The sequence below is a fragment of the Neolamprologus brichardi genome, chromosome 17 (genome assembly GCF_056152115.1).
Source record: "Neolamprologus brichardi isolate AB-2024 chromosome 17, ASM5615211v1, whole genome shotgun sequence".
In the NCBI taxonomy this organism is placed as follows: Eukaryota; Metazoa; Chordata; class Actinopteri; order Cichliformes; family Cichlidae; genus Neolamprologus; species Neolamprologus brichardi.
This window is the reverse complement of record NC_142120.1, coordinates 34,482,888-34,507,431: the sequence shown is the minus strand read 5'-3', so window position 1 is coordinate 34,507,431 and position 24,544 is coordinate 34,482,888. Positions and strand designations below refer to the sequence as shown.

The 24,544-nt window shown below is 39.8% G+C and overlaps 1 protein-coding gene across 1 annotated transcript in view; it reads left to right on the top strand.

Moving 5' to 3' along the window:
- Positions 1–309: 309 nt before the first annotated feature.
- Positions 310–24,544, top strand: part of ntf3 (neurotrophin 3) — a 37,004-nt gene continuing 12,769 nt past the window's right edge. The window contains exon 1 of the mRNA XM_035914655.2: positions 310–438. Within this exon, the coding sequence (XP_035770548.2) occupies positions 421–438 (18 nt within the window). The 5' untranslated portion in view covers positions 310–420. The remainder of the gene's footprint in view (positions 439–24,544) is intronic.

The following is a 24,544-nucleotide window of genomic DNA, read 5'->3' as shown; positions in this document are numbered from 1 at the left end:
CACACATACACTCACACGCTCCTAATTCTGTGTCCTAATTCATGTCAGTAGGCTTGCTTCGCTGACAGACAGTGGCCGCATGGATGCATGCAGGTCTTTGCTCTTTGCTGCTGCATGCGCCAAGAGCCATCTGTCCTGTAACAGAAAGAGCGGCGTAGATTATGTTGTCCAAAGAGAGAGAGAGAGAGAGAGAGAGAGCGAGTGTGTGTGTGTGTGTGTGTGTGAGAGAGAGAGAGAGAGAGAGAGAGAGAGAGAGAGAGAGAGAGAGCATTACGCACACCCTGATCTTGTCCACACAGAACTAGTGTGGCGCACAGACAAGCGGCAGCCCTCACAAAGTGGGAAGTTTTCGCCGAAGGATTCAGTGTAAAAATTAATCACCTTCATGTCGACTCTGTTGGATACTAACCCGCCGATGCTATGGTTACCTTTATTACGGTAGGAACAACTGATTTCATTTAACTGGGAACTTAGTGGAGTATTTTTGTCGCTGCACAACTCTTTGGTTCTTTGACACCAGGTATAAGCCAAAGTGTGCGACTTGCTCAACATTATTTAAACGATGGTAACAGACTCAGATGATTTCTTATGAAGTGGATTAGGTAAACGGCTCTAGAGCTGCTGGATTTACAACTTGTACAAATGGCTTTAAAAAGTTTCAGAAATCCTGAATTTGGTAGAGAATCGTGTCTAAATATGTGCTGAAGATTTCGTATTTAGTTAAAAAAAAAAAACTGTGTTATTTTGTGTTCACCGACTATTTCACCTTCTAACTTTAAGCTTTGGTCAGTAAAACCAAGTAAAAAGGGAAACTACCCAGAATGGACAAAGTAACGTATGTTGCACGTTTTCCTCGGAGTTTGGAACAGGTAGACTTGAAGGTTGGCTATTTACAAAGTTGGTTTACGCATACAAATGTTTGGAGCTCCTGTTGTTTAGTCACACGCGGGAGTTTTACCAGCGGATCTGTCCGAATGCGCACGAGAACGATGTGCCTCTGGATTACCCACGCGCTAATTGCTCCTCAGATCGCGGTTAGTGGCTGTGAAAGTTGATGTGTCACGGATGACTCCTACAATAAAGGTGGCCTGTGCGCACTGCTCTCCCTCTTTGCTTGTTGCTCGTTCCGTGTGTGTGCGTGCCCGTTGTTTGTATACGCATGCAGACTAAAACCTGTTAGACCTAAGAAGAAAAAAAAAAAGAAAAGAAAAAGTGAGAGCTCTCCGGGCGCAAAGATACCCTCTCCAGAATCTTCTTACGTACTGAACTTGAGTACTGTAAATTAGTATTTTGTGAAAAATGCGCATGCAAGAAACATTCCCAACTCGTTTAAAATGAATGTGAAAACATACTTAAAATATTTGAATTGGGGTTGGAGTAGGTGCACGTGGGTACATTGTATAACCTTGTTCCCTTCCATCAAACCACCTCAGACTTCAGATTTCACTGTTGGCAGGTGTTAAATGAGTCGCATAATCCTCCCAGAAATACTGATGCTGTTAGCGGGTGCGTGGACTAACATGATGGCCTGATGAGGCGTGTGTATTGTAGGATCTGTGGTCTGGGCAGCTTTGTGTAATGGCGCGCATCTATGGGCGTATTCAGCCTTTTTGGTGGATGAGTCCCTGCTGCTGCTTCTCGTACACTTTTCTGAGTACGTGCGTGCGTCGAAGTGTGTATGCACGCCAAGAGGCCGCCGGAGCAGCTGTTGCGGTGGCGGATTTGAGCCTTTCCTGACATCCAGACACACAGCAGGAAGGGGAAATTAGGACACATGGAAGGAGGCGAGAGAGGGAGACACCGGCTCAATTCCGTAACTTTATGGGCACTTGAGTCAATGATGGCCTCCCAGGAATCCTGAGAGAAGCTGCTGCTCCAGCTGTGAGCTGTTGCGTGCGGGCATGCCACGCAACTGCAGTTTAACAGCGTTCATTTTGTGCTTTACTGCAGGAAGAATGGAGAAAAGATAAGGAGTTAGGGTTGTGAACAGCGTTGGGGCGGTGCTCAGTGTAAGAACATGAAGTACAGTCGATATGGTTAAAAACATTATCATTTTATTGTGGACAGTTTAACTTTTTTCTGTTGTTTATGCATCTCATCTCATAACTTGCTTGTATAGTTTTGTTCTACATTCATTTCTTGTGGCAGTTTTTCTTTTAAATGACCTTGGTTTAAATTCCAAGAGTAGCTTGAGAAAACATGTCGGGAAATTATGAATGCGCAGCTATCAAAGGGCTGCCGCCAAAAACACAAGAACCAAAGATCAAAATCAGAGCGAGCTTATTTCAACAGAAACAAACGTAATGAGGCATAAAATCAACTTTAACGAATGTGCAGAGTGAAAATGGCAGACATCGTGCCAAGAAGCTTGGAGGTGTAAAAATGTGCGACTGTAACCTTATACAACACCAAAAAGTGTGCTTAGTACATTTTCCCTGACCAGATAGAAACTTAAAGAAACAGATGCAATCACTCGTTCTGTTTAATTGGTCTCTTGTTGACCGATGGAGTTGGATTGGAGCATCAGCCAGGAAAAGGCAGTCTGGGTGGGTCACCAGTGTTATCCCATCACAGATGTTTTGTGACATTTCCAGATGGACTGACCAGAAGCTGTAGTGTCCCCGATCCCCCTTCCTCTTCTGGAAATCTGTTCCCCTCAACATGTGATGTTTTTTCACCTCTCCTCATGCTGCAGCATTATGTATAATTCACTTTACAACTGACATTTCTCCACATATCCAGAAACTGTACAATTAAATCTTTCCAAAAATGGCAAATTAGTTTTATTAGATCACAGAAAACAAAAAATCCAACAGATATACGAGGGAAGGATAAAGCAAAAACGTATATATCAAAAAATGCAACCCTCTCAGGCTCAAATTAAACCTTTTGTTGCTAATGCACAACCAAGTCCTGCAGTGGTACTTCTGAGTAAAAAAAACCTCATAAAATATGTATGTGGGGTAATCAGCTTGTTAGTTTTTAACTGTTGCAAACCGGCAACGCCTGCCTTGGGAGGGTTAACAACTTTTACCATGGAAATGAAAGTAGTACATTATCTTTTAAACGCAAGCAGGCTTTTACAGAATCAGTGTTGGGATATTTTTAGTGGGACAAACCCAGAGAATCAATCTTGGATCCCAATCTCAGCTTTTTGTGGCTGTAACAAATTTCAAATTCATTTAGAGTTATGCAGAAATCATTACCGACAAGTCCTGTGCTATTAACATACTTTGGCTAAAATGACAAATTATTTAAAAACATGTATAGTGTGCTCATTTGGTATATTTTCCTGAAAAAAACTTGTTTTAATTCAGTTATTATTAACTAACAGTGATGAGGGTATTCTTTCAGGATAGGCCTACTGCTCGTACTCAGCTTAAGGTTCATGCAAAATCCACAAAGGGTGATGGGCAGCAGGAAAAAAAGTAATCATTATATTCATCATGTTTCTTTTCAGTACGTTCACATGTGAGCTGAGTGCTCTGGCTGAGAGCACAGAAGCCGAAATGCCTTGATGTTCAAATATTCTTGTTGTGAAGTTAGTTAGTGGTGGTTTTTAAACTGTGGGTCCCACTAGTGGGACATGGAGGACCAAAAAGGAATATCAACAGGTATCTGCTTCTGTACTCGGATACGCCACTTTTCTGATATCTAGCGTTGGAAAATGTGCTAATTACCAATATATTCACAAAGGCATTTATGTGTGCAGCACAACCTCCCACACTGAGGGAGAAAACAATTAAACAATTAAATCATGAGGGTACAAAGCCTGTAATATGCGATGGTGCCTGTTGAAAAACTAGCAAAAGTCGGCTAGCTTATCTAGCATGGGACAGCTTCCTATCTTAGAATGGAGAAACGGAGATTTCTACACTAGCGCTTTGTTCTCCAGTACTCAACTTCTACCACACAATAGGAGGCCTTTACGACATACGCTTCGTCAGTGTCTGTGTACAACTAAAAACTCTTGTTTGGGCAGCAAATTGGAAAATGGCACCACCTTATGGAGCTGTTCAGCAACTGCATTTTACAAGTTAATTATTAATTGAGATAAATTCCAAATAAGGCAGACCCCTAAAAATATTGAAGAAAAATATTCAGAAATTATGAATTAAATTTCTCATTTATTTTCATTACATTGTGTTCTGTAATCATCTTTTCTACATTTTTGGTCAACCATTGAAACTTTAATGCAGTATTATGGACTTGGATTAAACAGAAAGTTGGCAGAACATGTTCAATCTAGCATTACTATTCCATAAAACACTTGGAGAAGTGAAAGTGAAGAAATGTCACCTTCACAAGGACCAGTAGTAACTTTTCTGGTCCCAGTGGTCCATCTATAATGCCGACATCCCCAAAAGCCCTCGACTATGTTTCTAGGTTTGAGATGCTTTTTGAGTGTTTTGTAATTAAAGTCAAGTACTCGACACTTCAAGCACTTTTCTTAAAAAAAATAGAAAAGATTTCTGGTCAGCGAAGACCCATCAACATGCAGTTAAAGTCTAAATGTCAAGCAAATGAATCAAGAGCAATCTTAATACCAAAAGGGTGAGGAAAGCAAAGTATTAGTGGGTTTACCGCGATCTTTAATTTTCCTCCTGTCTTCCCTTGCTCTTTGGTGTGGACCAAGCTGATTCTTTCATCCTATGGTCACAGATTCTCAGCCTCGCCTGCTCTGACATGGTTTACACATTTCGCAGAGTGTTTACGCTGCACATTCTTATGACTAGTTAGAGCAAAACATACTGTAAGGATGGGGATTGGGCAGCTCTGCTCTGTAGAACAGAAACGACACAAAGCAGGGGAGTTACAGACGCATGCACGTATACATCCTCCACAATTCATTTAAGACGTTCATTACGTTGACCTGCAACCTTGAGTCTTGCTGTGATATAAAAGGCTCTAAATGGAAATCCTCATTAGCACAGTTCTGTTTGCGTGTCTATTTTTTTTCTTCATTTTCTTTAATAATGTAATGTAATTCCCACAATTCCCAGAGAGTCAAAGTAGATAGAGATCATGAGGTTTCAAGGTGAAGCTTGGCCTTCCTTGCAGTGCAGTCATATGACAGTCCAGCTGTCCTCTTTCTGTTAGTTTTGAGACAGTAATCTTCCTCCCTGTCTCAACGATTTTCTTTATCTCCCTCACCTCCACTGTCTAGATCGTTATGCCCTTCATTCTTCACTCTTTACGTCTCCTTCCCAGACATTTTTCTTTCCACTCAAATTTTCAAATTAAGAGGGAAACTCTGTGATGAATTCCCATAAAAAGCTTTTTAAGTGGTTATTTATGTATATACATAAAACCTGCCTGGCTCAACATAAGAGAGCCAGTATTCCACTTTGCTGTCTTATGACCTTTCAAAATGTCAGTTTTTCCAGAACAAATTAATATCTATTTAATGGAGTTAAAACAGTAGCAGAAGTACCTAAATACCTCACTTTTTTGTCACTAAATTTAGAGACTGTGGCTGTCTGAAAGCACTAAATGAAATCCTTTCAAACATCTCCTAACGCTCCTAATCTGACCTTGCACACAGAACATTTATGGGAAGTAGGTAACTAATCACAACGACTGCTTCCCGTTGGACTTGCAAGGCGAATTATTTAACTTGTTCATTTATTTCTAGCTATGCAAATTTGAGACATAAATCTGAAACACAATCTTAGCTAATATAGCTTAGCTCCTCTCTGGAGGTCAATGCCAGCACCAGGGTGACTAGTTTTTTGGGGATCTATGCTTTTGCTAGCATTAGCAAATGTTATATGCTAATGCTATAACATTTATAGTTGTGTACATTTTTAATAATGGGAGATATGAAATTGTGAGCTTTAATGTTGAGTCTCAGTTTCTAAATGTATCCCTTTCCTTTTTTTCTTGTTTTAAAAAAAAAAAAAAAAAAAACTTTGCTGAACAATGTTCCACAGAACATCTGTGGAACAATGTGGAACAATGTGGGGCCTGTTACTAATGCTGGGAAGTAGTCTGAAATGTTCTTATCTGACTTAGAAATAAAAATAGAACTAAACTGTGCAGACGCACAGAGGGACATCAGGTCACCCTAGTCAGCACTGAGAGGTAACATTTGCATCCATATTTTTTAATTTTTGTTTAACTTTTAGTGTTCCTTATTAAACAGAAAAGATTATGAGCTTTTCAAGTAAAAATTCGCTCTGCTGAATATCTTAGATTTACCAGGAGCACAGATATATCGGCATCTGTAGTAAAAGTACTCAACAGGGGATGCAGGGGTCAGATTGAGGGGCAACCACAGACAAGCCTGGCTACAAAACACAACCATTAGTTAACCAGTGACTTTTTTTTAAATGCCAGATTGTTTTATGAAACCATTTGTCTGTGTTGTTTATCTCGCAGGCTCAAAATAAATAAATAAGACTAAATAAAATAAAATAAAATAAAAATAACAATTCTATGCTATATTCCATATCTTTTGTATTTAGCTACTCGACTATTCCCTTCGTCAAAAGGAGTCTGACAGTCAGATGGTGTCTAAAAAGATTATGTACACCTTTTCATTATTTTCGGTCACACTAATCCAATTTGCAACCTGATTTCATTTAGTTGTTATATCAGATTAAGATCTGGGGTCTTTCACCATTAAGATGATTATGGTTTCCCCGCTAAAACTATAAAACTGCAGGCAAAGTCAGATCGCATTCTCTTCCAATCTGTCAGTTTCAGCAGAGATTTACAGCACCCAAGTGGCCCATGCGTAATCTATGGTGCTTCTCACATCTGCTAAATTAACAGTCATTATTTGATTTGCCAAGACATGACATGGAGGTGCTGCTTTTACTACAGATTATGTTGTCTTTCATTTCTTAACGTCACTTCCATGAAAAATGACTCCCTTGGAGGAAGAGTTTTGTGTTTTTCTCTACTTTTTTAGCAGCAATGGGATCCCACTCAACTTTAATGCTTCATTGAAAAAATGAAAAAAAAAAAAGCACACATGTCCAGTGTGTCTAAGATGATGCGCAATCTTCTTTTTCTCCGTATAGAATGAAATGCCTATAGGTGACGTCTGTGAGGACTGATGTGGCCACCTTTGATATTTGAGCTGGCAGTTGTTCAGATGGCCTCGGGGAGAAACCTGCTGCCTGGTGTTTTTAACACAGACTCATAGTCATTGCACACAAACTCAGTCCCCTATACATGTCCCCTCATATGGTTTAACTCTAAACCAAACATGATACTAATCCCAACTAATGTTTATCTCAAAGCCCAGAAACCCCAAATTTGGCGTAATCATCAAAGAAATGTTTCCAGTGGTGTGAAACACATTGGCACTAACACTAATATGTTTTGCCATCTTTCTTTCTTTCTTTTTTTAAAATTCTAGGTAGCCATCATTAGTGTATGACATAATACGGGTTTTGTCACATTTAAGCTAAAACTAAGTAACAGACTAATAAAAAGGTAGAAATTAAGTCAGCAAAATTTATGCACAGAATTCTGGGGTGGTCTATACCAAAACAGTAAGCCACAATGTTAGCCACATTAAAATGCTCCTGAAGGTACCAACACTACGTACAATTAGTGAAGAGGTCTAATTCAATGTCTGAGGCCTAGCAGACGTTGGCCTGGCTTCCAGCTGCCTGTGACAGGACTCCCATAATCAGTTTGGCCACATCTCTAACTCAATAATCTAGGTGGATGACTTAAAAACATCCAACTTCCTCAGAGTTAAAGTGAAGCTGTTCATAGAGGCTGAAAATGAATACTGTCTCAAGTGGCTCAAGAGGAACTGGAGTTTTTACCACTTCCACAGTGGCTTCATTTTTCAGCATTCTTCAGCTGTCCCTGGATTCCATTGTTGGCCTATCCATGCTTTTATCACTCAGGAATAAAGGACTGATTTTACTGATCTCTCTATTGCATTAGTGACATTGGCTGGGGGCAAACACACCCTGTGGATAAATTTCTGACTGTATGCTAAATTAGTAATTCAAGTTCCTGTTTACAGGGTGCTCCTGAATGTACAGGCAACTATGATTTGATTACTTGATAGGGAAGAAAAAGCAAAAGCATAATCATTCTCAGCCAAGTACTGAACTATGTTTTGTTTCTGTGATTTCCAAGTGGAGTGCATTTTTGATGCAAACTATAACTCACACTGAATGCGATGTGTTTCCTGTCTGTGTGTCAAGATTTGATTGAGTTATGATGAATGAGCGAGAAGAAGAAGCTTGGATTTATGACTTGGGTTTACCACACACAATATGTTTGACTCCCCAGTATAACTGGTCAGTAGGTTCATATTTGTGTAGCATTAAATCCATCATTCAAACATCTGAGTGAAGTAACAATAATCAAAGCACACTTTAAGTGAAAGGAGGCTTGTATAAATGTGGGGTGGTAATGCACTGGAAAGGCTGTTTGAATGATGTGTTTATGTGGCAGTTGGAAACATGAGAGCAATGCACGCTAACCCTATCACTGGACAAGGACGCTACAATTGGACTATTCTTCAAAAATCTGCATTACATATTTATGAAATATATGGAGCTTGGAACTATGGTGCAGTGTGTATTAAATCAGAATGAAACCAGCCTCCATACCCTTGTCTTCCACCGTATTACTTCCACTGATGGCTGGCCTCTTATGGTCCAATGTAGTCATAATTCTAGTACTAGTTGCACAGGCTTTGCATGCTATAAAGGTGACTTACTCTTCGTCTGTGCTTTGCCTGGTGGTTTGCCTGACAGTAAGTTTATTTCCTGAGAGTCCTGTGCAGTGTTGGGGAGTAACGGAATACATGTACCGCCGTTACATATTTAAAATACAAAATATGAGTAACTGTATTCCGTTACAGTTACCATTTAAAAAGGTGGGATGTAAAGGGATTACTCTGCAGTATTTTCCTGTTTCATATGTTAGGCTATGCCCTCTCTATTTTTGGTTTCCATGCCCCAAACAAAACATGCATTAAGAGGCTCTAAATTAGAGGCTCTAATGCCTGTGTCTCAATCTCGCGGCCCATGTCACCTCTACTTGCCACCCGCATAATGACGTGAAGAAATATTTTTAAAAAAATTATTCACAAAAATTATTTAATATGAAGGCATAGCCCTAAAGAATGTAGCCTCATGGGCAGTGTAGTCCGTGCTGCAGGGAGAATGGACTGCCATACCCGTTATGTGTCTGTGAGCGAGGGAGGGAGAAAAAGGAAAAGTACGAGCTGTCATCGAGCAAAAACAGGAGCTGGAAGCATGTAAATATAATAATAACCACTGCAGCCAAGAAGAGAGCCTGACAAGCCCAGTTGTAAGTAAGCTATTAAGACTCGACTGTACACCGTGTTCGTGTTTTCCTCCAAAACAATAAGTCCCGTTGAAGCAGCCTTTCAACGCCTCTCTCTGTCTCTCGCTAGCAAAGTTGACCCAGACAACAAGGTAAAGCTGGTTTTCGGCTACAAGCCCGACACAAACCCGACGTATTAGCCAGAGGTCCCTTTATATACACGCGGAATATTTTTCTATACGAGATCGCTGCAAAAAGTGCAGCCTTACCTAATGTCCACACTACTGTTACTCATTTATATTAAAATGCAAACATCTAGTTGGTATTGGTATGGCAAGTAATCTTCAGTAATAGTAATAAATCACACAGCAATAGTACAATCATGTAGTTGTAAAAAGCATGATAATATATTAAGTAATCCAAAGTATTCAGAATACGTTACTCTCATTGAGTAAAGTAACGGAATACGTTACAGAATACATTTTGGGGCATGAATTCTGTAATCGGTAGTGGAATACATTTTAAAAGTAACCTTCCCAACACTGGTCCTGTGTTCCTTTTCAAGACTGACTGGATGCTTAATCTGTAATCTGCACTATATCTGCTGCAAGTATTTGAGGCCTTTAATCTCACTTGTATTTCTATTCCGAGACCATTTAGTGATTTTACAAGCTACTTCACTTTTCAGTTGTTTCAGTTTAAGATCTGAAACACAACATGACCTGACCTGATTCTGCAATACTATTCCTTTTTTTCACATTTAAACATGAATAGTCTGAGTTATGTCTGGATAATGAAAGATAAACACATTAAAGGAGTTGCACTTACCCATCTCAGTTTTTGGGTTTAGTAAAACCAAAGGGAAAGACAGCCCAGCTGATATACCGTATATCATTTGGTATCTAATATCATGACTTCTTGCTGCAAGCATGTGGAAGGACAATAGTGGTTAATTTGCCTGCATCTAATAAGCATTGCAAAACTAATGATAAAACAGAGGTTAAGCAATGCCTAACTTCCTCGAGAAACATGTTGCAAGTGATGTGGTGTGCTGCAACCCAACAGTCAATAGATGTGTGAAGGCAAATTAAAGCTTCATGGGATATTCAAATGACTCAAATCTTTCAAATGATAAAAAACAGTCATTTGTCATAGTGTTTTCCCTGAGTGTAAAGGTCTTTATATCTCTCAAACTCTTTTTTTTAATGTCAGTAACATGTACAATTAGTGGCAACATCCTTTTGCATGCCAGGTGTGACCATATTTGACAGGAGTTATTATTTAAACACCACAGTTGGGTGTAACACGTTACAAAGTAACACATTACTGTAGCACGTTCTAGAGCTGAGATATAGACATTGCATTTCTTTTTTATTACACATTAGGTTAAGAGCAGATGGCAAATGCAAAGTGTGTCCAGGACAGAAACGGCGTCATTATACCGCTAACGCAACTTCAACTCTTTGCTGAGATGCTAATGCTAATCTAGCCCAAAGACAAGCGTGAGTCTTAAACTGAAGAGGTAACAAAGGCAGTGATCAGTGGTCAGGCTTGCAGACTCTGTTTGGGCTGGTTTTCATCTTTGCTTTGTGTCATCAAGTTCTTGTTCATATGTAAAAACTAAAAGAAAGATCATACGTGTGTCCTTATTAGGATAGGGATTAGTGTTGGTTTGTGGGATTGTAGCCCCAGGGTTATATTGTTAACTGGTTATTATGAGATACTGCGTTTTGGGCCAATGTACAGAACAACAAGAAAATAGTGTAACGAGTAGTGTAACAAATTATTTTCTCTGGATAGTAATTAACTAATGTGCCTCATTACTAATGTGTAATACAGTACTTTTTTTTGAACAGTGATCCCAGCACTGATTAACATGAGCCAAGCCTGTTTTTTGCAAGCTCCATCCATAAACATCATGGGTGAAATGCACACACACACACACACAAAGCCCATGCGGTAAACGTGCTTTCTAACACTGCTAAGCTGAGAATTAATACAAATAAATGGTGAGTAACTCACTTTTGAAACCAGGTTCCCGTAATCTCTGAAGGAAATGCAGCTTGTTTGTTTTTTTGGCACTTCTACACTGGCTTCATCTTTCTGCCCCGGTGGTTTCCTCTTGCAAGAATCACACCAAAAATCAGTTGGCAGCAGCAGTGTTTTCCCCCTGGTACAGTATTACCATTGTGCTTACAAAAATGTAGTTTATCTTAGTTATTTGCATTTGGAACGTGATAACTAATGTGACAAAACCACAAGGTAGAATGTGTTAGATTTGGCAGCATGCAAAATTCAATCAGCTCAGACCAAGAGAGAAGAGAAAACTGAGTAAGGCTTACTCTTATTTTACATAAATCTGATAGTTTTTTAAAAATATATATAGTGATTGAAATGTTTTGTGTTAAAACAATTAACTGGAACAAGCAAATGATGAAACTTTCCACTGTAACATTTCTAAAAATAAGTTATTACTGTTGTTGTCAATGAATTTTCCTACCGAGCTGAATATTTCAGTGGGTAGTCTGAGTGTGTGTTATATATCCAGAGCATCACACACTATCATTTTATCAAATGCCATTGGCACAAGGTGTTGTTTGGTGTTCTGGTCATATCGGAATTGGACACCAACGGGTAATGATTCTGTTTTAAAGAAACATTCACAGCAAAGTCACTGTCAGAAGTTTGTTTTTTAAACATTCATTTTTCTGTTTTGCTTTACTTCATCTTTTCTGTTGCTCTTAGTTAGGTTTCTGAATTAAATTATGTGGTTTTCAATTCAATTCAATTTTATTTATATAGCGCCAAATCACAACAAAAGTCACCTCAAGGCGATTTATGTCAAGGCCGTTTGATTTATGTAAAAATACATTTCACTTACACATCCTCAGTAAGCACTGATAACAGTCCCGAAGCGGTAATGGCACCAAGAGAGTACTTTTGACTGCTCAAGGCATCTGTTTCAAATGTTTATCTACTCCTACTGGTGCTATCAGAATACCGCTATATTGAAAAATTATCCTAACGGGTTACGAAGTGTGTTGCAATGTGACACTCAGGAGTCCTGAAGAAGCATCCATGTGGTGACTTGGGAATACAAACAGGTTGAGGAGACCAAGGTTAGAATTTTTTTCACATTCACCAAAAACCACATGGTTTGCAGAATACGTTTACATTGCATGTAAATGTGACTTTTTTTCCCCCTAAACCACATTTAAGCAACTGCTTTGCCATTGTTAGTGGTGTTCAGGTTGTGTGTCAGGTTTCAGCTCATCAGCACTTTTCATTCAGCACAATTTTTTTGGCAGAATGAAAGAATTCAAAAATAAAGAAAGACAGAAAATAACGTGATGAGCAATTAGAAATTCTACAGTCCGGTTAGTTTGCCAAACCACACCAAATCCACAGCCAAAATATTGACAGGACAGTTAATCATTCAGTATGTGGTGGTTTCTGCTGTCCAAGAACAACGGCAGTCTTATTTGGGCAAGAAGAATTAGGCATGTGTCTTTAACATTTCAAATCCTTTGAGCCAATATTACTTTGTTGGAAACTGTAACCTCTTGGAATAATAATAAAATGATTTTTTCTGTTTTTTGTAAAGGGGTTTAGGAATGCTTGTGTTCAAAGTGCCTGACAGCAGAATAAGCACCAGCACCCAGGGTGGAACAAACACATGATGAATGACTATACTTACGATGACCTCTAATGACAGCATTCAAACCCTTAACTTTACATTTACCAAAGTTTAATCAGAACTCTGTAATCTGTACACAAAACTAGTGAGTCTGAGAGAAATGTGTCATCTGTGTCATTTATTTGCTCAGAAGTTACATAGCCTTCAATCACGTCTAACAAATCAATAAACACATTCACACAAGCCTGCATTGGTCTTTCAAAGAAATAGGGCAAAAACTAATGTCTGTAAAACACAGTTATCAATTTAGTTATCAGTCTGGCTTTAACTCCTGCCAATTTTCCTTTAACCACGGGACACACAGCCAGCAAAATACTCCTATTTGGATCTCAAGTCAGATGACAAATAGTGCCTGCGAGAACAAAACAGCAAAGCAGGTTCTATTGTGAATAAACTCACCATGGCTTTTGTCAGTTTGTTGTTGATTTTGCTGGCATGCTTGAAGAAATTTAGAACAGCTCACCAAGAGGAAGGCTGATCATGTGCGCCGAATGTGACACACTGCCTTAATGACTTATCTGATTGTCGTCTGTCCAATTTATCATGGTTTGAGAGCTACTTAATGATAATTACACAAAAGGGAGAGAAGTATAGATGCAAATTGTAATCTGACTTGGCAACACTAATCCGACTCACATGGTGAAAGGTGATGATTTTAAAACTGTGATGTCACTTAAAGTTAAAGACTGATAGTTGTGCCTTTTACGTCTTTGAAACAAGTGGACAAAAAGATGGGAATTAGAAAATCACAGTATGACCAGAAGAGACAGAACAGAGAGAGGTTGAAGGCATCAAGCTCAATCGACAGCCATATGTAAAAATAAGAAAACAGCAGGCATAGATTAAGGAGCAAAAGAGGGAATGCACTTGCATTTGGCATCTCAAAACACTTAACGATCATCCAAAATTGAACAGGAAGCCTTGGCCCAAATATTGTCTGTTGGAGGGCCCTAAATAACACTAATGATAACTTGCCATCATCTTCAGTGTCTAGCAGGCTATAAATCACAAACTAACACAAAAGTGCCAACTACACCTGTAACTGCTGCTTGTTCCAGGGCAAGTCCCAGACCAATTTAGGGCAAAGAAGAAGACACGTCTGCTTTCGATTAGGGTTCGAACTGGCATATCAGATGAGTCTGCGTGCTTGAGCAGGCTGAGACATCCTGTAGTGCAACGATGCCAAAACTCCAATTGCCCATCTTACACGAACTGAAGAAAAACCATAGAGGCATCACAAAACTTGCACTTTTGCAAATCAGGACAAGTCCTTTTGTTTGAGGAATTCCAAGATGACGTGATATCCAAAGTGCTTGACACACGAGACAGCTTTTCAGATACAATTGCAGACATATAAAAAAGGCAGAGACATGAAGGCCACTGAAGACACGGTTGGCCAAACAGACAACTAGTAATCCAATCACACTGAGAGAAGTCCACAATGGACTTTCACAGCAGGTAGACTAGAAGCAAAGGTTACTATTTTTTATGGATTACTCTATTCTTGACATGAATTATCATTACATTTGTTCAGTGCAAAGGGGGGAATGAATCAAATATGTTGATTGTGTTGGTCGTCTGGATTATTCTCTAAGTAAAGCTTTAGTGCTATAAATCTTTAAAAGCCTTATTTTAGGGGAAATCATGCAGTTGTTTTTTCATCTTGGTGACCAGTGAAATGAAACCCGTGGCTCTGCCACAACTTTCATATAGATGTTCTTACTCTGACCCAGAGACATTAAAAAGGCAAGACTTGCTTCCAGTTAGACTCGGATAAGATGCAAGAAATCAGGAAATCACAGTGATGTTAAAAGATGGAGATTAGGAAATTGCAGACCGTGGGGTCACAAGAGATGGAGAGGAGAGAGGTTGATCTCATCAGTCTCAATCAGCAGCCAGTAGACATCCTTCTTGATCTAACCAAGATAATCTTACAACCATTACAGCTTGTTGGCAGTCAGCTGTGCAATCGGTGCACTCCTACATCTAAATGACAACAAACATTAACAAAATTGGCTTGTGGTTTGGGTATAAACTGTATATTGAAAAATGGACAAAGCTTTCAGTTTCTAGTTTAAACACCGGACTCGTAAAATTCGTACAAATATTTAGTGCGTTAGAGATCTATCTTAATGCAGGGGTTTACAGCGACCACATAATTTTGTAGCATTTATATTTTTGGATCAAGATTTTTCAGATTTTTCGCAAATGCAAATAAACAGATCTGACCAATCGGACCAGTGAGTTTGACAACAATTGTGCTTGTAGCTCAAAACACACACTGGTTCTGAATAATGATATGAAAATAGTAAAATGATTGTTTTATGTCGGACACACAGCTAGAGGCTGCTCAGGCTCACTTGGCTGGGATACAGCTTCAACTCCTGGATGAAATTCTCCCTGCTGCTGCCTTCTTGCGACAACTGGAAGAATTCAGGACCTCAGTTTCTCCCTTTTCTTGCTTACAAATATCAGGATCACCGCATCATCAGTTGCTGCCGACAATTATACCCAACCCGCTAGAGTTTGATTGTGTTGATTCTTCAGTTTCTCAGACTGAGCCGCCCTCTTCCTTGTTATGTTTGTTAAAAAAAAAAAAAAGCTGTAATGGGAACATCCAAAATACTCAGCTTGAAGCTCTGAGATGGTACTTCACTAACTTGAGGGTGATGTCACAGCGGCCATGTCTTTTATACACAGGTTTGATCAACAAAACAACTCATCTGCCACTCATACAGTTTGCTTGTCATTGTTAGGAACCGTATGCACATAGCTGCACATTTAACCTGTTTTGCTGGTAGTCTCTCTCGCCAACCATTAATCCAGGGAATACTTCCATTATACACTGACACATGCACTCTCACGCACACAAAGAAGCCAGGTCTAAGCCACCGTTGAGCCGTTCAGTCTATTCCTGTGTGATTCTATTAGGCTTGACACTGGATTAGCTTCCTTGATCTCTACATCTGATTTGGATTGGTAAACTATTACTGCTCTCGCTCTCTTACTATTCTCTCACTCTGCAGTTTCCTGACTATCAATCTGCCGCATACAAATACAGTATTTTTCTCAGTGAACAGATCACACAGTTCTCAGCTGTCAGGCTACTCCTGTGCTCAGTCTTTGTTCACTCTTCTCCTGCGGCTTGATGCCAGGCATGCGGAGAAGCTGCGGATTTAGGTAAGTGTTGGATATGAAATCTACTTAAATGTAACTCTGGAGTCCTTTCAACAAACAAATGTGTCACAAAGTGCTCAAGAAATAGGTCAAATAGGTAAAAAAATAGGTCAGGTGTAGAAGAGACCAGAAACACTGCTCAGTCCGTGAGTGTGTTTGGCTGTGTGTAATTCCATCCAAAGTGGACTTCGTCAGATGTAGGACACAATGAAAAACCACATCAAGGTAGAAGAGGATTTTTCCTTCCTTTACTCTTTGGGTAAACCACAGAAATCCAACTCTGACCATCCCTGTTGTGTCTGCATGGCCTGTTGTGTAAAAACGAGATGGCTAGAGGCTCTCTCGTTCCATTTGTTCCTCTCTTTCACACAAGGACTAAACTGTCAACACTGCAGCACTCGTTTATTCAATGGGGTAGGGAGGGGCAAACGTACCACTGAGGGTGAGGAGTTTGCAGGTTTGCTTTGCTACCCAAACACTCCAACAGCTGCTTTCAATCTTTATTTTGAAGTTTGAAAGCTCTGATAAACCGAAGCATACTTTAGTTACACAGCACTGTGTAATGGTGATACTCTCATTCTGGGAGTGGATAGTAACATTCTGTTTCAGTGCTCAACTCACATTTATCTGACATTTAATGCAGTCTTAATGCTTCACTTGGCAGGGCTCTAACAGGACATCATCAGTTTTACAGGTTCACCTATTTAAAGCTCGCTGTTACAAACTAGACAGGGTTTAAAAGACCTGTAGGTTCACCTGATGGGCATAATAAAAGATGACAGGGATTTGCATTTTGGGGAATGTGGGATCTCGCCACACTTAGGACTAAATAGCAGGTCGTCTAAGTGCCTACATTTTCACATTAATGTCCTACAACCCTGCAACTTTCTGGAAGTGCAATAATAAATCAGTGCTGAACAATCTAGCTAAATCACGAATAAGATGTGCAGCTGAAGAAGTAGCCACAGGAGCACTTTTAAAGTTTAAAACTTTCAATACATCCTAACACTTATCTGGGTTTGGTTTGTGGCGGGCACATCTGCCTACCTCTTCCAGCTCATCTGGGGGGACACCGATTTGTTGCCAAGTCAACCAACATATATAATCTTTCCAGTGAGTCCTGGATCTCTGCCTGGGCCTTCTTCCATACCCCCCAAAAAACCTTACCTAGGAGGTGTCCAACCACCAAGCAAAACCTCAACTGGCTTCTTTTGTTGTGGAGGAGCAGTGGCTCTACTCTGAGCACCTCTTAAGTGCCCAAGCTCCTCAACCTATCTCTAAGGACGCACCCAGCCACCTTCTGAAGGAACTTATTTCTGTCATTGCATCCATGACCTCATTCTTTCGGTCACTACCCAGACCTCGTGGCCATAGGTGAGGATGAGAAATGCTGATTGACCAGTAAACTGACACCTTCACTTCTCTGCTCCACTGTCTCTTCACCACAACAGATAGATTCAGCTAACCACTTTCATTTGTGTCATTTTCTCTATGTACAGCAGTGAAACTCATGTGTACTCTCTAATGGTTTTAGGTGTTTCTTGGGTGATTTTCCTTTTTTAAATTTGTAAGCAGGTCACTGGCACTTATGTGCTCATCCAGGGGAACAATCTGTCATCAGCTTGAATACTTTCAGCCAATGCATTGACTTGCTGACAGACAGCCCAGCTATGACGGGTTTTCCAGGATGTCTGCTGTTCATCCAGCAGTTCTAACAAGAGAATTTAAAAAACAATGAAGGTATAATTTACATATTAAATTACATTTATAGCTTGGCTGTGAAAAAAATCTAAGACCAAAGACTAGTGGGGTTTCCTTGCCCCACAGTCTCCATGCAGTCGTCTGTTTCGGTAGAGTCGCAGCCAATCTTTTTTCAGCTTTTATTGCTATTAACATCTAATCATGACAATTTCAGAAACAGTTCTAGCTGCTTTCTTCTTGACCCGTTTTGAACAGAAAGTGGGAAAAAATATAGCCAAAAAAAAGAAAAAGACACAAACTGTTTAGATATATTTACATTTCAGGAAACACATTTTTGCTTAGATACGTCCAAACCAGAGATCCCACAGTAACTTTGACCCGCCTTTCTGTTTTCTGCGTCAAATGGTTGAGATCTGGTTTTGAGATCTATTCCCATGCATCATGCCTCTGTCCTCTGAGTTATGGCGAATTCATCGGCACGCTCAGAAAGTCAAGCTTTGAAAAATAAGGTTAATATTCATTGACCTAAACCATAATCTCTTTTACAAACCTGCCCAAACAATGGAAAAAGAGCAGGAGAAGTTAAAGGAAATACTATGTTTGCCCTTATTTTCTGTTATATATAACAGTGGATGCTCATATTAAACATGACAAAAGTTTTAAATAAGACTTTCAGTGTAAGTCTGAGTAATCCCCAGAAAAGCTCAGGATCAGTTTTTTCTACTCTTCACTCTTTATGCCGGTGAAAGCTGATATCCATCATATGGCCCTTTCTCCTCTCCTTTAGTTTGCTTAAGGAGAGGAGAGTGTGCTGTTTCAGGCAGGCAGTGAGCTGAGGAGTTGCACCAAGTCTTAGTGTAAGATAAGCAAGCTATTCAAGACCCAAAGATCTCATTTAAGCCTAAAAATTAATATAAAGAAAATTAAAAGTATTTTTTCTAAACATGTTGCAGTTGAGGTGCATTCGTGCACTCCTAGGCAATGAGTGATTTAGCTCAGACGTAAACATCACTGCGGTGCTGAAATGGAAATGTCAGCACTGCGAGAAATCATAACATAAAAAGAAAACACTAGTGGGGTTTTCTGTGGAAAATCTTATCTCTTTCAAGGGTAACAGCAGCCTCCCTCAGTGCCGCATGGGAATCTCATGTTTGCAAACACTGACCCGTTCGCACACTTGTGCCTGGAGCCTGGCCATGCTGCAGCAGGTTACAGAAATTGGAAGGTGCACAACAAGCGTAAAGAACACCAGAGCACATGCTCGCAAAGCATGTGCTCCAGCAGCTGTCATGTCATTTTTGGCCCCCAAGGCAAGCTGCAAGCACTGAAACGACTCTGTTTTGTGCCTTTATTGTATGAATAAGTGCAAAATCCACAACAGTTTACTACATTGCTGTGTGGTTAGAAAATCACGAGCAATAGTCCGTCTTTCTCCTGTCTGTGGTTTATTTTCTCGAGGTGTTTGTTCAAGCTTGTTTTTTCCTCTGAAAGGTAAAGGAATGCCTACCTGTAGGTATGTACATGTGTACGTGCATGTACTCTGAGTTAGAATTCACACCGACCTGTGTGTGCGCAGACAGCAGACTTTCCTAAACACACAATACTTTGACCTCAAAATGCTTTGAAGCTTTCCACTCCCTCTCTTTCACACAGAGCTTTTATAACCACACACACACACACACTGACATCACTTTCCCTCTCTTGAACACACACAAATACATGCTACAGCAGAGCCATGGACTCTACAGTGGCCGCGTCGCTTGCTTTTGCATCCACGCACGGCACAAACTAGTATTCTTAAGAGCCAATCATTGTGAATGCGGATGACTCACCTGGCTCATGGCAACAAAACATTCAGAGGGTAATTCACTGTTATGATTGGAATTCTGCCCTTCCCTGCATTTACCATAACAGCTCAGAGGCTTGAAAGAGAGCGAGGTGGGAGGTGGCAAAACGTAAAGGGCAAAGACAGATCCTCACAGCATGAGTGTGGGATCTTAAATTCGCTTTGTTTGCACAGGTAGAATGTACTGATAATTATGACCATATAGGAAGTTTTTAAAAAAGCCCAAATAAAAAAGATAGAAACTATTTAAATATATTTACATTTCAGGAAATACATTTTTGCTCAGATACGTCGGCACCAGAGATCCTGGCGCGACCTCAACACGTCTTTCTCTTTTCTGTTATCAAATGGCTGAGTTGGAAATCTATTTTTCAAGATCTTGTTTTGCGATTAGTTTTGTAGTATATCAAAAACCCCAAGCCTTGATCATCACAGGCCTGCAGCACAGCTTTTAGCGTATCACGGGTAATGCTTGAAAATTGTGGGACATTTTAGGTATTCTCTTATCACTACTCCACTTGCTGTTTCTCTGGCTGTTTAGCATTTTCCTTACTTTTGCCATGCTAGCAGGCCAGATGGTAGAGAATATGAGTTTTTAAAATAAAAGTCCTGGTGTATTAGTTGGAACATTCTACCAAACATTCCACACGTTATACGTGTTTTATTTAAACTTTTTTTGCTTAGGCTTTCGGAGCTCCAGAGTACTCTTTGAGCCTTTTGTCATAAATAGCTCAGTAATTACACAGAGCTTTTTATAGCATATCTGCACCTATGTAACAAATGGGAATGGGATTTTCTCATCCCCCTCCATGTCCACACTACATTTTGTTAAGTTTCTCTGCGCTGATGAACACAGAGATGAATAAACACTTGAATGGAAGTTGAGCGGCAGACTGGACTGGATGCCTCTGTCACTCTGTGTGTGTGTGTGTGTGTGTGTGTGTGTGTGTGTGTGTGTGTCCTGCAACATCTGGAGTCAATTGGACAGCATTAGGGCTCAGACATTGCTGGGTGAAAATCCCTCTAGAGGATTTGCTGGTTTGGCACACTGCTCCACTAAGTCCCATCAATAAATGTCCCTGACTGCAACATCACTGGGGTCTCCACGGTGACTACAGGTTTCTAACTGGTTCTGATTGGAGCCCCAAAGGTGAAAAAGTTCTACTAAATGCATTAAGGGGGTTTATTTCAGCTAACAGTTTGCAATGATAATCAAAATGGACTTGGGACAATACAGCACTAATGTGGAAAAATGATAGTTATCCCTTTTTGACTCATTTCATTTTTCTGCATAAAGAAGCTGAAGCTGTTTACATCAAAGTTCCAAGAAGCTAAAGTTGAATTCAGACAACTTCAGGTAGTGATGTTTGCATTACTGTCAGAACCTATTCTTAGAGGTTAAGGTTAAGCTTATTTCTGGTTTTATTTTACTAACTTTTGTTCGTGCACTTCTGCAGCTAGTTCAGGTGTGTTTATATCAAGTGTAACTGCACCAAGAAAATTACTTGGCGATGCAAAGGGACTGCTCATGTCTTGCTTTCTCAACTATTGGCTCGCTCAGTACCTGTGTGAAGTGGAAGAATGATGTTCCTTGTATTTCATTAGCTCTGCCTATTGAGTTGTGTAGAAAAAAACAAGTGTAAATCCAACAAATCCTACTGCTGCTTTTGTACTGTTGGTCGAAAGGCTTTTTGCTTTCCTCACTATCATGCAGGGCCTTAACTTATCAGTGGCTCAATAAGATATTTTGTGCTCCTTTAGTCCGTCTGACTGTATTTTTGGATTTACACACTTATACAGTGAACTATATCGCTCATTTCCAGCACCGTCGTTTTTATTCTTGGACTTCAATAGAGTAACATTGTCACAGTTCAAAATAATCTTTCTCTAATACTGGGCTTCAGTGCTTCCCCTTACAGTGGTTCATCCACTATCTCAAATAAGCTGCTTTTTCCTTCCTGGTTCTTTGTCTTTCAGCCAGCTTTATTTTGATTGGCTGCCACTTCTAAACAATAGGTTTGAACAGTAAGTGGGTGGGACATCTGAGCTCGCAGCACTGTGTGCTTTAGATTGCCAGACTCCATTCTCACTGACATTACACAGAGCAAAGAGAAGAAGAAACTATCTGAATATGGGACTTTTGGCTCAGAGGGGTACAGTTCTCATTCTCATGATTTTTTATTATATGCTTAATTTGATCATCCACAGTATATTTGCAAAAGTGTATCCATCCATATTCCTCTGCTTATTCATTCCGGTTATAAGGTTCACAGGAAGTAAAGGTTTAGACAGAAAATGTGTTAAAATAGAAGAGGTCCAATTTAAAAGAACATTTATACCTTTATTAAATCAGTTATGTCTAGCATCCAATACTTACTGTCATGATAAGTAATTCTACTTTCCACTACATTTTGCAAAAATAATGCGTCCGTTTGTGAGCCGTTTGATGTTGCAAGCAGCTGGCTGTAAGCACCTTCATACGGTTAAAATTTTAATAAAAGAAAAATATTCATAAGAACAAACCACACACAACAAAAACAGTAACGGCAGAAGTTGGCTGAGCCGCTGTGCAATGCATATAGCTCTACTTCACAAATAACACAGTTGTAGGTCCTTTTAGTAATCTTTATGCTATCTGCTTTGTTGACAGCATCTGTTGTGTAACAGAATCTAAAGAACAACTGAGCACATAGAGACATTGCATCCACCTGAAAATGCAGTGAGAAAGGACATCAAATATAATTTGGCATTAATTAGGTGTGAGGATACTAAACACCATGCTGGTTTTATGTGCGACATAGGTGCAAAAACCCTGAATGGAGGTTCTGGTCAGGACATTGGTGTTTCCCCAGGTCCTCATTTTACTCTACGACTCTCAGTAAAGAGCTTTTCTTTGCTACCCTGTTACTTCTCCACAAACAGCAGTTAATCACTAATTCGTTTAAAGCTGGCGTCCTTACATTTTTAACCTGTCAGCCAAAGCACAAGTTTAATCACTTGAGTGGATCAGTTGATGGATCTATAGCAAGATAGTCGAGTCTATACAGGCAAAAGTATTCAAACGACCAATTAAATCAAGCTTCATAAGAGGTTGAAAGTGCAGTGCATGACTGATATTTTCTCTTGTATTCCATTCTGCCTGGAGAAAAAACGTTTAAAATGCTTGAAAGTTGACTGAAAGTGGAAAATAAAACCATAAGAGAGTAAATTAGTGTCAGAAAAATATCTGCTGTTATGCCTCAAAATATGCATGTGAAATGCTTTTGGTCTCTGTTGTGTGCGAAGTTAAATTTGACCCAATGTGCAAATGTTTATGGGTTTATGATTTTCTGTCCTCTGGTAGCATTTTAAAACAGTTCAGGCATTCCTTCTGAAGCATCAGTGTCAGCCGATCACTAAGCAGATCACCCTTCAGTTCGGAGGTTACACAGTGAAACCTCTCAGTGTCCTTTTCACCACATCTTCTCAAAAATCCTTAATCTTCTCCCACAACTCCTGCCTTAGCCTCCTCTCACTGCTCAGCCATGATCATTTTTCAGTCACTCCCCTTGCTACTCCCGCTCCCAGTTTGTATTGAAAATGACAATATGCGATGACCCTTTGAGCTTCTTGCTGTCATTTTGAAATCAGTCTTTGCGCCCTACTTTCCTTTTCTGTCCTATTTTCTGGAATCCTGGGACATGGGACAGGTAGACAAATCGTCTTGTGCTTTTTTGGGCACATAAGCACACATACATACACTATTTAGAAAAATGAAGGGAACGTGTGATCATCACAGTATAATGGAAATTCAAACTCCAGGGATCCCAGTCTGTCTAATTTGGAAGCATAAACCACTGTGAATCTGTTTCTCCTGCTTTGATGAAAGTGGCAACAGGTGCACTGGAAAGGTAGTGACCTCAGAGCACCACCTTCTCCTCATCCATTCAGATTGATTTTTGCTAGTGTCCTCAGCTAGTGTTTGTATTGGTTCCTCTGACATGGCATATCAATATATACTATGCCTCTGAGCACAGCCTCAAGACTGTGGAAGAGGCACTGGACATTACCTGGGCATGGAAGTCATCCCATCAGCAGGACTGGTAGCTGCTCCCTTGTGAATCACACATGCTCTCATTTTTAATACAAACTGGGAACAGATGTCACAAGGGGAGTATCTCCTCCTGGTAGCTTCTCCACAGAAGGAGCACTGCCCTGCAAAATGACCTCCAGCAGGCTACTCATGTGTGTGTGTGTGACCAAACTGTCAGAAACAGTTCCTGGAAAACACAGGTGGGACTTGTGCTCACAGGAATGAATGTGAAGCAGTGGAAATGAAAAGAAAGGCCTCTCGTATACAAGTCCTCTGGTTGTCTTAAAAACCTGTATCAGAATTTGTTAAAGATTGTGTTAGATTTTACTGATGTTGCATTTTGATGCTCTTTTTTTAGATTAGTTTAAATTATTTGCTTTTAATGTATTTGCTTGGTTTCTATTGTTGGAAAACAAAGCACATTAGAGTGAAGTTTCTGGGCTGGGAAGCCAAACAGCATGCTAAAAGAGGCTAAATGGCATCTTTAATTTTCCCGTCTCTCTCTTTGCTCATCCTTCTGTTGGGACGATTCTAGCTTCATTTTTTGTGTGAATTAGACATATTGCGATCTCTGCAGCAGTAGCATCAGTAGCTTAGGTGAAGATAACTGTATTATATTTAGTTTGTAGTGTTTTCAGACCTCATGCATAAATGCAATAAATGTTCAGGGATGTGGTTTATATGTGTAAATGCTTTTCAAAGGCTGTGTTTCATTACAGAATATTAGTTTTCAGTCTTTTCCAGCAGTGAGGTAAGTTTTGTGTTTCATTAAATAAATTTG